This window comes from Excalfactoria chinensis, chromosome 28 (assembly GCF_039878825.1).
Source record: "Excalfactoria chinensis isolate bCotChi1 chromosome 28, bCotChi1.hap2, whole genome shotgun sequence".
NCBI classification, from domain to species: domain Eukaryota; kingdom Metazoa; phylum Chordata; class Aves; order Galliformes; family Phasianidae; genus Excalfactoria; species Excalfactoria chinensis.
Window position 1 is genome coordinate 1,315,581 of NC_092852.1, and position 15,606 is coordinate 1,331,186.

Genomic DNA, 15,606 nt, shown 5'->3' on the forward strand with positions numbered 1-15,606 from the left:
CACGAGCCCCAATTAACCACAGTATGGCCCCATATAACCACAGCACGACCCCAAACCCACATTGTAATCCCTCCCAGAGCCCCCCCTGCCCCCCCCCCGGTGACTCAGCTCCGCCGCAGCCCTTTGAGGTCCCTCTGTTATCGCACACATCTCCCAACAGAGGAAGTTTTGTTGTTTGACGGTGGCACGAAGCCGCCACCAAACCCACAACACCCCCGAGGGGGGGGGCAGAAAATCCCTCCCATGGGTCACTATGGGGTGGGGGGGGTTGGGATCTCCATAGGAGGGGTCTCGGGGTCCCTCTTCCCTGAGCTGTTGGGTTGCCCCATATGGGAGATGCTCGCTGGGGTTTGTTCATTAGATCCATGCTGTTAACATGGCAACCCCTTCTGCTTTAATAACAGTCACGTTCCATGGGATCGGGATCTACCCCCACCCCAAACCCCCCCCCTCAAAATCCCATCCCAGATCACAACCCCTCCATCAGGATCCCACCCAGCACCACGGGGCCGGCAGCACCAAACCAACAGCACAAAGGTGGGGGGCCACCCCAAACCCCCCAGCAGATGAGGGGTCAACACAGGGACCCCCCCACCCCCAATTCAGTGCCCCTTCTTCCCCTTTTTCCTCTTCTTTTCCTCTTCTGCCTCCTCGGCCGCTCGCTTCTCCTCCTTCAGCTCCTTGTACCTCCATTTGGGTGGCTGGAGCAGAGCCTTGTCTCGGGCGCGGGGTCTCCTCTCCCTCCCACATGCTGGTGGAGAGCTGGCTTTGCTCAGCTTGATCCTGGGCACGCGCTCCCCAGGGAAGATGCAGTTGGCACGGAGCAGCCGGGGCAGGAAGCCCAGGAGACGGTGCCGGCGTGGTGCCATCTCCGGCACCGCTCGGTCCAACGCAACTTGGCCATTGCCGACATGTTGGCCATGCCTTTCCAGTTGGCCGTGCCCTTCCAGTTGGCCGTGCCTTTCCAGTTGGCCATGCCCTTCCAGTTGGCCATGCCCTTCCAGTTGGCCATGCCCTTCCAGTTGGCCGTGCCCTCCCAGTTGGCCATTACACAACGCTGTCCCAGTGCCCGGCTCCTGGAGGATCTCTGCCACCGAGAGCCGCCTCTTGCCCACTTCGGGTGGGCTATCGGGGCAGATGGTTCTGCAAGCAGTGGTCACAAAGGGGCTGGCCAGGGAGGTGGTGATCCTCACCATGTGGTCCAACACGCCGTCCTCCTCCGGGTCGCGGGGGATGCGGAAGGTGAAGAGGGAACGGATCTTCTCCAACAGCCATTGGCTGCGGGATTTGGGGCTCAGGGCTTTGGCCACCAGCCCGGCCAACGCCGGCCACTCGGGGAGGTAATGGGTGCCAAACTGCTCGGCTCGGGGGCGCCGGAGGAGGGTCCGGATGCGGACGGTGGTCTCGAAGCGGCCGGTGAAGGCGGCCCAATCCCTGGCTGTCTTCCCTTTGATGGGGTCTACGGCATGCAGGTCGGCTCCTGCAGGGGGGAGGATGTGAGGAGAGTCACCGTGGTGTCACCAAAGCGTCAATGCGGCAACAGGAGGAGGATCCCACCCAGCCCTCAAACCACCATGGAGCTCATGGGATGGTTGGGTTGGAAGGGACCTTAAGGATCAAAGAACCATGACATGGTTGGGTTGGGAAGGTCCTTAAAGGCCACGGAACCATGTGATGCTTGCATTGGAAAGGTCCTTAAAGGCCACAGAACCACGGGATGGTTGTGTTTGGGTTGGAAAGACCCTTAGAGATGACAGAACCATGGAATCATACAATGGCTTGGATTGGAACCATCCTTAGCACCACAAAATGGGTTGGGTTCGGGGGTCCTTTCAGCCCCCCACCACATCAGCCTTCCCAGGGGCCCCATCCACAGCCCTGAGCACCCCAGAGATGGGGAACCTTCCCCCCTGAGTTGCTCCCCTTGCCCCCCACCTGCCAGCAGCAGCGCGGTGACGCAGTCATGCCGGCCCTGCACCGCCGCCTTCATCAGCGCCGTCAGCCCGCGGGCATCGCGCCGCTCCACGTCCAACGCCGGGAAGTAATTAAGGAGGTAATTAACGATGGTGATGTGCCCTTAGCAGCGGAGAAAAAGCCTTTCTTGTGGTTAATGAGGGACCCTCGTCGAGCCCTGCGTTGTTTTGCTATGACCCCAACCCAGATTGGGGGGCGGGAGGGGGGGGGTTGTGGTGCCCACCTGCCTGCGCCGCCATCATCAGCGCCGTGTTGCCCTCCTTGTCCTGCTGGTTGACGTCCATATAGGGGCAGTGCTGCAGGAGGGGCACGATGTCCACGAAGCCGTGGCAGCAGGCGACCATCAGCCCGTTCTGTTTTGGGGGGCAGCACCACGTTCAGGACCTCCAACCCTGAACCCCGAACCCAAAGGTGGGGGAGATTCTGCCCCATGGATCCGTGCAGCCCCACTGAATGGTGCCTGGGGGATCCCCCACGGCTCTGCCATCCCATCCTGCCCACTCCAGCATCCTTTGGGATCGGCCCATTCCCAGGGGTCTGTCCCCATTGACAGAACAGGGCAGGGAGGGGAATTTCCGTCCCACTGATCCATGTAACCCTACTGCATGGTGACCAGGAGACCCCAACCCCCCCCCCCATGGCTCTACCATCTCCTCCCTCCTATCCCCCCAAGTTCTGCCCCATGGCTTCATACAACCCTTGGAGACCCCAACTCCCCAATGGCTCTGCCATGTCCTCCCTCCTGCCCCACATGTTCTGCCCCACGGACCAAGGCAAACTATGGAGACCCCAACCCCAAATGGCCTTGCCATCTCATCCCTCTTGCCCTGTTCTGCCCTATGAGCCAGACCCCATATCTCTACCATCCCTTCCCTCCTACCCCCCCCCCCCCCCAATTCTCCTCCATAGACCCATGCCATCCCAGGAGACCCCAACCCCCCATTGCTCTGCCATGCCCTCCCTCCTGCCCCCCAAGTTCCACCCCATAGACCCATGCAGTCCTTGGAGACCCCAACCTCCCCCCCCTGAGCTCCAACATCCTCCAGGACCCCCCCGGGTCCCCCCACTCACCCTTCCATTGATATCCAGCTCTGTGGCCTCCCCCCTTCCCACCCCACACCGCAGCCGTTCCCGCAGCAGTTGGGCATCGTTGCGCACGCAGCACTGATAGAGACTCAGCTCCCCCGACCCCCCGACCCCAATTGGGGGCTCTGAGGGGGGGTAGATGGAATCGTCGGAGCAGACGCTGCTGCTGTCTGAGGGTTCTGACCCATCTTCATCCTCCTCATCCTCATAGTGCAGCTCGGGGTCGGAGGATGAAGAGCTCTCTGCTCCGCTGCGCTCATCGGTCATCGGGGCCAAGGGGGGATCCGGGGCTCAGTGCAGTCTGTATGGGCACAGAGTGTGGGGTTGGGGTTGGAGGGTCACAAACTGACCCCATTGTAGGGATCGGGTTGGGCATGAGATGGGCAGAGAGTGGGGCAACAACTCAACCCCATAGCAGCCCTGTGTGGGGCAGCAGTGGTCGGCTGCAAAGCTCCTTCTGGGGGGCAGCTATAGGGCAGCAAAGAGAGCTGCACTCACAGCAGCTATAGGGCAGCTATAGGGCAGCTATAGGGCAGCTATAGGGCAGCTATAGGGCAGCTATAGGGCAGCTATAGGGCAGCACTGCACCCATGGCAGCTATAGGGTGGACCAAGCTGCTCCCTGCACCCACAGCAGCCATAGGGCAGCAGACAGATCTGCACCCACAGTGCCCAAAGCACTTGATGGGGCCATGGGGCTGCACAGAGCAATCCTTTGCAGTCCCCTTTATCTCCCCCATCCCCCCCCAAAGCCCCCAATGGGGGCTCACAGCCTCACCTGGAGATGCTCACACCATCAGCTCCTCTTCCTGATGGGCTGCAGACCATTTTCCTGCTCCCATTGGGGACAAAACCCCCCTGTGTGGCTTTGGGGGCAGCGGGACCCTCCCCACGACCCCCAAGCCCCCCCCAAACCCCCCCCCTCCCCCCTCAAGGTGGGGTGTCCTGGATGGGCTTCAGCCTTTGCACACCCCCGGCTGTGATTGCCGTGCAGCTCAGCCTCCCTGGATCCTTTAATTCCACCTGTTGCCAAAAATGGCTCCGTCCATCCTGAGACGGATCAGGGCAGGATTGAATGGGCTGAGCTGCACGATCCGGGCCTGGGGGAGGGAGGATAAAGGGGGGGGGATAAGGGGGGGGTCACACCACAGTGCTGCTCCATAACACCCCCCCCCTCCCCCTCACATCCCTCCACGTGGATTTGCTGCTGGGTTCAACCTGGGGAGGCGATGCATTTCTGCCTTGTGGGTGGGGAAGCTAATTAAGGTGTGCTAATTAAGCTCTTGTAAGCCCTTCGGGTAGCCCACCACCCTCTGCAGCTGCAGAGCTCCAATCTGTGGGGCTTGCAAGAGCTGCAAGGGGTTTGAAGGAGCTGCAATGGGTTGCAAGAGCTGCAAGGGGTTGCAAGTGCTGCAAAGCATTACAAGAGCTGCAAGGGGTTGCAAGAGCTGCAAGGGGTTGAAGGAGCTGCAAAGCATTGCAAGAGCTGCAAGGTGTTGCAAGAGCTGCAATGGGTTGCAAGAGCTGCAAGGGGTTGCAAGTGCTGCAAAGCATTACAAGAGCTGCAAGAGATTGCAAGAGCTGCAAGGGGTTGAAGGAGCTGCAAAGCACTGCAAGAGCTGCAAGGTGTTGCAAGAGCTGCAATGGGTTAAGAGAGCTGCAAGGGGCTGCAAGAGCTGCAAGGGGTTGCAACTGTTGCAAAGCATTACAAGAGCTGCAAGAGATTGCAAGAGCTGCAAGGGGTTGCAACTGTTGCAAGGGATTGCAAGAGCTGCAAGGGGTTGCAAGGAGGCCATCCCTGGATGGGATCTGGGTGTTTTCATTGGGGGGGGGGGCTGAACTCTGCCCTCGTTCTCATGGAAAAAGGCAAAACGGCCCCAAATTGGAGCTCTGCTCCCATAGGCCGCCCTGCCTGCAGCTTCCTGCAAGGAGCAGAAGGATCCCAGCTGCTGAGCTCGTCCCCAACCCCACAGCAGGACCCAACTCTGGGCCCACAACGTCCCCATATATCCCTGCCAGGACCCAGAACCCCAGAACTCCCCTCGATTTCAGTGTCTCTGTGGTGTCCCCATTGTCCCTTCCAGGACCTGGACCCCCCCCAACCCCCCCTGAATTCCATGTCCCTAAAGAGCCCTTATGACCCTTCCAGGACCCGGACCCCAAACAATCCCCTATTGGGTTCTATGCTCCTCAAACGTCCCCACTATCCCTTCCAGGACCCCCCAAATCTCCCCTAAGTTCCTCATCCCCGAATTACCCCCATTGTCCCTTTCAGGACCCGGACCCCCCAACCCCGCAGTTTCCCCCCCCCCCCGGGCGCTGCTGGAGCCGATTGAGGCTTATGGGGTCAGCGGGGATCGCTGAGCCGGCCGTGTGAGGACGGGTGGGGGGGGGGGGGTGGGGAGGGGTTGGTGGGGGTGCGCGCATCCCCCCCCCCCCCACAATCCGGGGGCCGCGGGGGCGCGCGTGGATGCGTGCAGATCCTGCTGCTGCCACCAGGGGGCGCTGGAGAGAGAGAGAGGGATGGGAGGAGGGGATTGGGGGGGGGGGGTCTGAGGGTGTCACCGCGGTGGGACGGACACAGGTGTGATAACAGCACCCCCCCCCGGCTGATAACACCACCAAGGTGGGATAACGCCCCCCCCATGATACAGCATGGAGTAACATCCCCCCCAATGTGATAATATCCCCCCCCATGTGATAACATCCCTCCTCATGTGATAACATCCCCCCCCCCATGTGATAACATCCCCCCCCCATGTGATAACATCCCCCCATGTGATAACAACCCTCCTCATCGCCACTTCACAGTCCCATAGGGGACACCGTGGATCCTTGGGCCAGCATCACAAACCACAGACCCATAGGGACCCCATGGGGACATCACGGACCCATAGGGACACCATATAACCATGGGGATACCAGTGGTTACCACAGGGACACCAGTGACCCATAGGGACACCAGTGGCCCATAGAGACACCATGGACCCTTAGGGACACCACGGACCCATGGGGACACCACAGATCCATAGGGACACCATGGACCCTTAGGGACAGTGCAGACCCCCCCCGTACCAGCGCATCCCTCGCTCTCCCATTGAACCCGGGGACCTTAAATCACTGCTGACACCTGGGAGCAGCCGGGCAGGTTGGGGTTGGGGGGGGGGTGTTGGGATGGGGAGGGAGGTGATGGGATGGGGAGGGGTCTTTGGGACCGCTCTGATCTTTCACCCCTCGCTCCGGGTCCGGCCCGGTGGTCTCCTCCGGGTCACCCACCGGCATCTCCATCACAAAACGGGGCTCAATAACTCAGAGCGGATGGGGATGAGGAGGGCGGGGATGGAGAACCGGAGCCGCGGTCAGCGATGGGTCACGGCCGAGGGGGCGGCACTAAAGGAGGGGGGGGGGGTTGGGGGGGGGGGGGGGCGGTGGGGCCGGGGGTGTCACCTGGGGGTGTCCGACCCCCCCTCAGCCCCCCACCCCAATGTTTGTGGTCCCAGGGAGGATCTGGTCCGTCTGTGGGGCGGCATTGAGGGGATTGTGGGGTGGCACTGGGGGGCTATGGGGCACTGGAGGGGTTATGGGATGGTACGGGGGAGTTATGGGGCAGCACTGGGGGGGGGGTTATGTGGCACTGAGAGGTTATAGGGAGACACTGGAGGGAATATGGGGTGGCATTGAGGGGGTTACGGGGTGACACGGAGGGGGGTTATGGGACACTGGGGGGCTACGGAGTGGCAATGGGGGGGTTATGGGATGGCACGGGGGGGGGTTATGGGGCAGCATTGGGGTGCTTATGGGTTGGGACTGGGGGCTTATGGGGCACTGGGGGGTTATGGGGCAGCACTGGGTGGGTTATGGGGCGGCATTGGGGCATTGCAGGTCCCCCCGTCCCCATTGGCTGCTTCCAGGAGGTCGAACCTTTTTTGCACCGTTGCAGCGATGCAAACCCGCACGGAGCGCTGCCGGCTGGCTGCAAAACCCGCCCTGCAAAGCACGGAGCGGCGCTCAGGGGCTGCTCTGCATCCTGCAAAGGCAGCCCGGGGTTGCAAAGCGCGCTGCTCGCAAGGCTTTGCTGCACGTCGGGTTGCTGCACGGTTTTGCTGCACGTTGCACGGTTTCGCTGCGTGATTTGGCCCCGTTTTGCTGCACGGTTTTGCTGCACGTTGCAGCCTTGTGTTGCTGCACGCTTTTGCTGCACGCGTTGCATGCTTTTGCTGCACGATTTGCCCCCCCTTTTTGCTGCACACCGATTGCATCCAACACCTCCCCCCCCATCCCCTCCCCTCCCCCCCAAATCCTCCTTCATTCAGGGCTAGGAAATAACCCCCCCCCCCCCATCCCAACGCACGGAACGGAGCGGCGCTTCTGATTCAATTACAGCAGCGCGGATCAATTTCAACCCCCCACCCCCCCCTTCCCCTTTTTGCAATGAGGGGGGGGGCGTTGGGGGGGGGTCGTTGCACATCGCAGCCCATTAGACTTGCAGATCGCCGTGCTGCCGTCCCCATTCGGAGCAAGGATGAGGGGCTCTCCTTCCAACCCCCTCCCCAACTCCCCCCCCCCCCCTCCATCCCCCCCCATTGGTAGTAATTGCATTTCTGGGGCCGCAGATGGTGCCGGCTCCGGATCGGGGCTGTAAAGAAGATGGATGGCTGGTGGGGGGGGGGGGATCTGAGCACCCCTTCGTTGCCAGTGCTGTGCCTGGTGCCCCATTGACGCCATGGGGTGCCCCATAGGGGCTGTGGGGTCCAGATGGGTGCTGGGGGGCGGGGGGAGGCAGTGCTGGTGTCCCCCCACCCCATTCCCAGCTTTGATATCCCATTACTCCCCATTCATAGACCCCATTCCCAGCCCACGTTCCCTACTCCCAATCCATGTCCCCTAATCCCAGCCCATGATCCCTATTCCCAAACCATGATCCCTATCCCCAACCCAAGTCCCCTAATTCCAACCCACAATCCCAGCCCACATCCCCTATTCCCTGCCTACATCCCCTATTCCCAACCTACATCCCCTATTCCCAACCTACATCCCCTAATTCCAACCCACAATACCAGCCCACATTCCCTATTCCCAACCCAAGTTCCCTAACCTCACCCCACACCCCTTATTCCCACCCCATATCCCCTATTCCCACCTCACATCCCCTATTCCCACCCCACACCCCTTATTCTCACCCTACACCTCCTATTCCCACCCCACACCCCCTATTCCCACCCCACACCCCCTATTCCCACCCCACGCCCCCTATTCCCAGCCTTATTCCCATCCAATCCTTATTGCTTTATTCCTAACCCCCATTTCCAGCTCGGGATGCTCCCATCCCAACAGCAATGGGACCCAGCAAAGGGAAAGAGGATCCGGGGTGTCACCAACTGGGGTGTCACCAACTGGGGTGTCCCAGAGCCGTGGGGACGCCCCCATGAGCAGAGGATGGACCCACGGCAGCACTGAGTGGTGACACCTCCATCCCATAGATGATGGATGGGAGCAGCAGAGCAGCTGTGCCCACTATTGGAGGACATGCCGTGTCCCCCCCCCCCCCCCCCCAACCCCATTTGTCACCCTCCCCTCCACCTCCTGCCAGCAGCCCAAACCCGGAGCATCGTTAACTCTTTCCTTCGTTAACCCAATGGGTTCCCTACTGGGGACCCCTTCTGCTCCCCCCATGAGGAGTGATGGAGGATCCCAGCGCTCAGTGCTCACTCTATTATGGGGTTTCCCCTTTGCTTTGGGGTTGGATTGGGGATGGAGGATCCCAACCCCTTTGCACTGGGGTCAGATATGGGATGGAGGATCCCAGCACTCCCTGCTCACCCTATTATGGGGTTTTCCCTTTTCTTTGGGGTTGGATTGGGGATGGAAGACCCCAACCCCTTTGCACTGGGGTCAGATACGGGATGGAGGATCCCAGTGCTCCCTGCTCACCCTATTATGGGGTTTTCCCTTTGCTTTGAGGTTGGACTGAGGATGAAGGATCTCAACCCCTTTGCACTGGGGTCAGATACGGGATGGAGGATCCCAACCCCTTTGCATTAGGGTCAGATACGGGATGGAGGATCCCAGCGCTCCCTGCTCACCTTACAATGGTCTTTCCCCTTCTCTTTGGGGTTGGGTTGGGGATGGAAGAGCCGCGTTGCACTTCGGGGCGGTGTAACCCGACTCTGCCATTCCTGTCATGTTTTACATGGCCGGGCATGTGGTCAGATGCTGTTTGGCCAACCTTTGCTTTCCCCAAAGGAGGGAACGAAGGGGCCGCTGATGCCGCCGATTTATTGCGCCTCCGGAGAGCTCGGAAAAAGCAGATGCCTTTGGCTTAATCTGCCCCGTTGCCATGCAAACCCCCAACCCGCTTTGATGTCCCCCGTAAATGCTCCATGTGTTTCCAATAAACGGAGGGTTTATCGCTGGAGCTGTTAAAGGCAGAGCCGGGATGGGGGGGGAGGTCGTCCTTTGGATCTGGGGGGGCTGCTCAGGGTAACCCCTCTGCCCTTGTTCTGTTCCCTTCCCCATGGTGTCACTTCCCCATGGGGTCCCCTCTCTATGGTGCCCCCTCCCCATCAGGTCCCTTCCCCATGGGGGGTCACCTCTCTATGTGTATCCCCTCCCCATCAGGTCCCTTCCCCACAGTGTCCCCCCCCCATGGTGTCCTGTCCATATATGTGCCCACTCCCTATTATATCCCCTCCCCATGATGTCCCTTCCCCATGGGATCCCTTCCCCATGATGTCCCCCCCCCCCCATGGTGTCACCTCCATACATCTGCCCACTCCCCATGGTGTCCCCTCCCCACAGTGTCTCCTCCCTATGCGTATCCCCCCACCCCCCAGCCCCATAGTGTCCCTTCCCCATGGTGACCCCCCCCATGGGATCCCCTCCCCGTGGTGTCACCTCCCTGTGTGTGTCACCTCCCATTTGTGCCCCCACCCCATAACACCTCCTCCATGTGTGTACCCCCTCCCCAACAATGTCCCCTCCCCATGGTGACCCCCTCCTCACGCTGTCACCTCCCTGCATGCATCCTAAATGCTGTGCAGTGCTCTATGGGGACTGTGCCATGTCCCTTGGCTCTCTCTGTGCCCATTGGAGAGCAGACTTTGGGCTCTGGGTTAGGGGGTGTGATTCTCCCCCCCCATTCCCCATTGGTGTCAGCGGTGCCGCTGATATACGCCGTAGGAGGGGTCAGCAGAGCTGGTATTCTTTATTCTGACAGCACCATGAAAGTGTTATGTGGTCGCAACGCCCCCCCCTCCCCCCCCCCCCCAGCTCCACCCCCATCAGCCTTTATCAACCTGAAAGGACCCACGACCCTATTTATGACCCAACCCGAATGGTGTGATGCACGGGGACGGCCCACAGGGAGACCTGATTTATGGACGCGACACACAAAGCCGACCCGCGGGGATGTCCCCCTTTTTGGGTGCAATTTCTGCTTTTTGCCCATTCTTCACAGCCTGTGGTGGGACCGTGAAGATCATAGAACCATCAGGTGGGGTGTTTTTGGATGGACCTTAAAGATCATGGAACCATGGGATGGTTGGGTTGGAAAGGTCCTTAAAGATCATGGAGCCATGGCATGGTTGGGTTGGAAAGGTCCTTAAAGGTCAGAGGACTACAGAATGGATTGGGTTGGAAGGGTCCTTACAGATCACAGAGCCATGGAATGGGTTGGGCTGGAGAATCACGGGATGGTTGGGTTGGAAGGGTCCTTAAAGGCCATGCAGTTCCAACTCAACACATGGGTCTTCTATCTGCGTTTGCCCTTTTCCCACTGATGTAACAGCAGACCAAGAGCAGAGTGGGCCACACAAGCGCTGCTGTTCTGCCTTTCTCCCCCAGTGTTATTGCTGATGACATCTGAAGTCGGAATGCAAAACGCCTTTGCTCCCAGCCGTGACACGTCGCTGCTTGAAGCAGCCCAGCAGGGTTCTGCTTTCCCTGTGTAATTACTGCCAGACCCCGAGCCGTCCCCAAGCTCCCTGGGGATGCACGGAGCTTTCCCTGCAGAGGGGATGGGCTGAGTGAGCAATTCCCAGTGCAAAACTCGCTGAAGGAGCACAGCACGGAGGGTTTCTCCTCTGCTGGTGGAAGGTTTGCTCGCACGCTGCAGGGCTTTCTTCTATCTCAACCTATTTAATTCTTGTATGGAGGTCAGCCAGGGTGCAGGGTGCTGTAACCAGGGTGAGAAAAGCTCTTGACAAGAGCACCAGGGCTCTGCTTTGTGTCAAGTGCCAGCCCCGCACCTGCAGTGCTTCCCTTTGGTGTAGCGACAGCAGCGTGGCTGCAAGCATCCCTCCGTCCGTCTGATGCTTTGCTCATTCCCTTCCCCTTCCCTTTCCCTTTCCCTTTCTCTTTCCATTCCCCTTCTCCTTCTTCACCTTCCCATTCCCTTTCCCTTTCCCTTTCCCTTCTCCTTCCCCTTTCCATCCCCTTCCCTTCCCTTCCCTTCCCTTCCCTTCCCTTCCCTTCCCTTCCCTTCCCTTCCCTTCCCTTCCCTTCCCTTCCCTTCCCTTCCCTTCCCTTCCCTTCCCTTCCCTTCCCTTCCCTTCCCTTCCCTTCCCTTCCCTTCCCTTCCCTTCCCTTCCCTTCCCTTCCCTTCCCTTCCCTTCCCTTCTCTTCCCCTTCCCCTTTTCATCTCCTTCCCCTTCCCCTTCCACTTCTCATCTCCTTCCCCTTCCTCTTCCCCTTCCACTTCTCATCTCCTTTCCCATCCCCTTCCCCTTTCCCTTCCCTCCTTCCTCCCCTTCCCATTCCCTCCCCTTCCCATCCCATCCCCTTCCCCTTCCATTACGACACTGATGAACAAAAAGTACCAAACACGGACTTACACCCCTGTAGTCATTCACACTGTTGATGCTTTGCCCTCCATTCCACCACCACCGGCTCCGCTCCAAGTCCGCGCTACATCCAAAGAGTCTCAGAGTCTCCAGATTTGGTGCTTCACCAAAACTCAGTTATTTCCTGACTTCCGGGGTCCAGCAGCAGGACTGAAGTCCCGCTCTCCATCCAAAGTCCTGCAGAAAGTCAAGATCTTCCTCAATGGAGATGTTCAGAACGTCCGTAACGATGCATGCTCAGAGTTCATGTTTCATTGCGCTTTGATTTATCATCCCTTGAGTTAATTATTGACCTTAGCTTTGCCTCGGTCAATATTTACCTCCCCAGCTCAATAAATCTCGACGTTCACCTCAACAGAAGTCAATATCTGCTTAGTGTTTATCTATTCCCTCAGTTGCTAATTTTGCTGAAAGCTTTTATTTATTCTCGTAGCGCGTGCTGCCTCGGCACACAGCGCGGGGGATCAGTCCTTCCCTTGGACAAAGCCTTGGCTCCTCCACGGTGCAACAAACCACAGGTGACGTCGATGCAGAGAAGGTCCCATCCAGTTGGACAACTTTCGGGCATTGGGGTTTGGTGATGGGGCTGATGGCTTTGCTGGGATGATGGAAAACAGGCTGTCCTACCACAGCTGAGGAGCAAAGCACCATGATGGGACGTGTTGGGCAGTCATGGTGGGATGTGTTGGGCAGCCCCATAGTGGGACATGTTGGGCAGCCCCATGGTGGGACATGTTGGGCAGCCCCATAGAGAAACACGTTGGGCAGCCCCATGGTGGGACGTGTTGGGCAGCCCCATGGTGGGATATGTTGGGCAGCCCCATGGTGGGATGCGTTGGGCAGCCCCATGGTGGGACGTGTTTGGCAGCCCTATAGAGAGACACGTCAGGCAGCCCCATGGTGGGACATGTTGGGCACCCCCGTGGTGGGACACAATGTGCTCCCCTATGGTAAGACATAGACCCCTTCATCCCCACGAGGAGCAGCGTGGGACGACCTCCATCTCCACGCTCCTGCCTCGAACTTTTAATATTTTAATTGAGTGAATTGACCTGGACTCATCTATTGAACTCTGCCTGACCTCTTAAATAACAGGTCAAGGATTTAGCTTGGCGGCGCTGACCTCTTCCCTTATCTGCTAATACTGCTCCTCTCTCAATTAGCTGCCATCCCCCTGCCCTGGTGCTGGGACCACTTGGCTGGCGTCAGCGTGGCTTCATGCACACACGAGTGGCCCCGAAACGGAGCTCATTGGGGAGGTCCCATCCGCAGCCCCTTCCTTAGGGACAGACCTCTGCTAGGGGACGTGGGATGGGAGCCCCCCAAAGGATGCTCGGTCCTCTTTGGGATGGGGTGAAGTGATGCTGGGAGGGTCCCATTGCTGCTCCAGCATCACACAACGTGCTCTGGATGGGGTTTTTCCCCATTTCTCGGTGTGTTGTGGGGCATCAAGAGGAACGTTGTGGCATCAGAGTGACTGCTGAGCCAAAGCCAAGTGACCACTCTGAGACATCCAGGGACAACCAATGGACCCCTCCCCAAGAAATAACCCCCCATTGGATCCATTGGATCCATTGCAATTGCCACGGAGGGCAATTGCAGCTGCGAAAGTGATGCTTCGGTGTCACAACAGGAACAACACCCAGAGCAAAATCTGCACAGCAGCTGAAGCAACCCCTGCATGCACAGCTTTGATGCACGAAGAGCTTTGCACCTCCGTGAGCCTCCACGCAGCATCAGGACCCCCCCCATGACCCCATTGCCATGCAGCACCCACGTGCATCTGCTCGATGCTTTGCAGCAAGCGTTGGCTCAGCACGAGCTGGAAATGCACGCCGAGATTTGCAGCACCATAAAACTCCTCCTGCTCCAATTTTATCTCGGCGGAGCTCCGGCTCGTGGTTACCCAGCCCTGCTAAATTAGTGCTGGGCTCCGCATTCCAGAGTATAAATATCTGCCATTGTAGTGCTGAGGAATGCGAGAGCGTTGGAGGCTAAAATTAAAGAGCAGGGAAGGAGGCAGCTCGGGTTACCAGAAACAAGACTCCATTGTGCTCCCATTGGGGCTTGGCTTGGTGCAGGGGGCTCTTCGTGCTTAGGAACGGCCTGGGTTCAATGCAAGGGGCAAAAGGAGCTTTGATTGTAATTTTGGGTAGATTTAATGGCTATTTCTTGGTTGCTTTAATTGCAGTTTTTTTGGGTTACGGAGCTTGAAGCTGAGAGTTGCTCCCCACCCATTGCTTTGCAGCGGGGTATTTTCCAGGGGGGGGCTGTTCTGCATCCATGCCCACATTGGGTGCTCCTCTCCCTTTCCCTTCTGGTCCCCACCGGTGAGCAGAAAGCAATAAATCAAAGCATCAAACCCCAAACAGAAATGAGCTGGGATGTGCTGGAGCCATTGGCTGCCCCATATACACAACTGAGGGTCCGTGCTTCTTCCCATGGGGGGGGGGACACGATGCCCCAAAGCCCCTCCGATGCACTCTTTGCACAGAGGTATTTTCTGCCCCCTGGGAGAAGTGGGGCAGGAGAAATCTGTGCCATTTCCTTCTTTTGGTCCTGCAAAGGGGTGGCAAATGGGTCAGGGTTGGGTCATACAGAAACAAACCCCACCAGGAGAAGCTCTGTCCTTCCTGCTGCAGATGGAGACCAACAGGGTTAGGAAGGAGATTTGGGGTCACAGCAAGAATTGCAGCAGGAAAAAGAAGAAGTCAGGTTTGCTCATTGCTTGCTGCTTTCTCACTGCTTGCTGCTTTGCTCCCCGTCGTTTACATCGAGGTGAGATCTTTGCAAGGCTGAGCTCTGATTTCCGACCCAGCCAACCGAGGCACAGCGCGGTCCCCATTGCTCCTTCCATCCCCTCTCATGATCCCTTGTTCTGCCCCAGCAGCACCAAAAGAACTCAGTGCACTGAATAGGACTCACCGTTGTGCCCAGTTCCCAACTCCACGTGCCGCCGCCCCAAATCCAACCCCCATTTCCAACACTCCTTGTGCTGACGATGACCGCATCCCCGCGGCGGGGAGCTGAGGGCAGCTCTGCCTTTAAGCACATCCAGATGTGGGCAATGGAGCTGTGAAAGTCCTTCTGTGGCTGCAGAGGAGGCCATGGGGGGGGGGTCACAGAGCCCAGAGGCGTCGCTCAGGGGCAGATCCCATAAATCAAGGTGACAATTTGGGGACCTCTCCCATCCCCCATCCACAACCCTCCAAAAAGAATCACTGCGTGCTTTTGCTAAGCAGAAACCCCCCTCCTCCTGATGCTGCGTGTCCACAAAGCAGAGAATTGCTCGTTAGGGAAATGAACCCTCGTTAAGGACCCTCCTGTGCTCAGCCCCCATCGCAGGGAGCAGCCATGGGTGAGGATGCGGCAGCCGGGCGGGTCGTAAATCAGCACCTCTCTGTAATTTGATGGAACGTTAATAAATCAGACAAATGAAAATAGCTCGGTGCCTTGTAGGGCGTAAATCAGCCCCCAGCTCCTGCAATGGAGCTCTACAATCATTCGTAGATTGATGGTTCTCCTCCTCCTCCGTCAGTGGGTTGGGGACCTGGGAAGGTTTTTAATGACCTCTGTGATGTGATGCCCCCCTCCCCATTGGGGCAGGAGAGGCTCCGTGTGCCCAGAGGTGGGCAGGGAGGAGGGCATGGGGACCCCGCAGTGGGAGTGGGCAGATTTTCCTCTTTATATAGGGGAGAAGGTCCCTT

The 15,606-nt window shown here is 58.6% G+C and overlaps 1 protein-coding gene across 1 annotated transcript; it reads right to left on the minus strand.

Annotated features, from left to right (window-relative positions):
• Window positions 1-602: 602 nt before the first annotated feature.
• Window positions 603-3,932, minus strand: ANKRD33 (ankyrin repeat domain 33). The gene is made up of 6 exons (XM_072357901.1): window positions 3,838-3,932; window positions 3,046-3,361; window positions 2,198-2,327; window positions 1,936-2,076; window positions 1,028-1,480; window positions 603-895 (listed from the first exon to the last, which is right to left on the minus strand). The coding sequence occupies exons 2-6, from the start codon at window positions 3,325-3,327 to the stop codon at window positions 603-605; spliced, it is 1,299 nt and encodes a 432-aa protein (XP_072214002.1). The 5' UTR covers window positions 3,328-3,361; window positions 3,838-3,932.
• Between the last annotated feature and the right edge of the window lie 11,674 nt (window positions 3,933-15,606).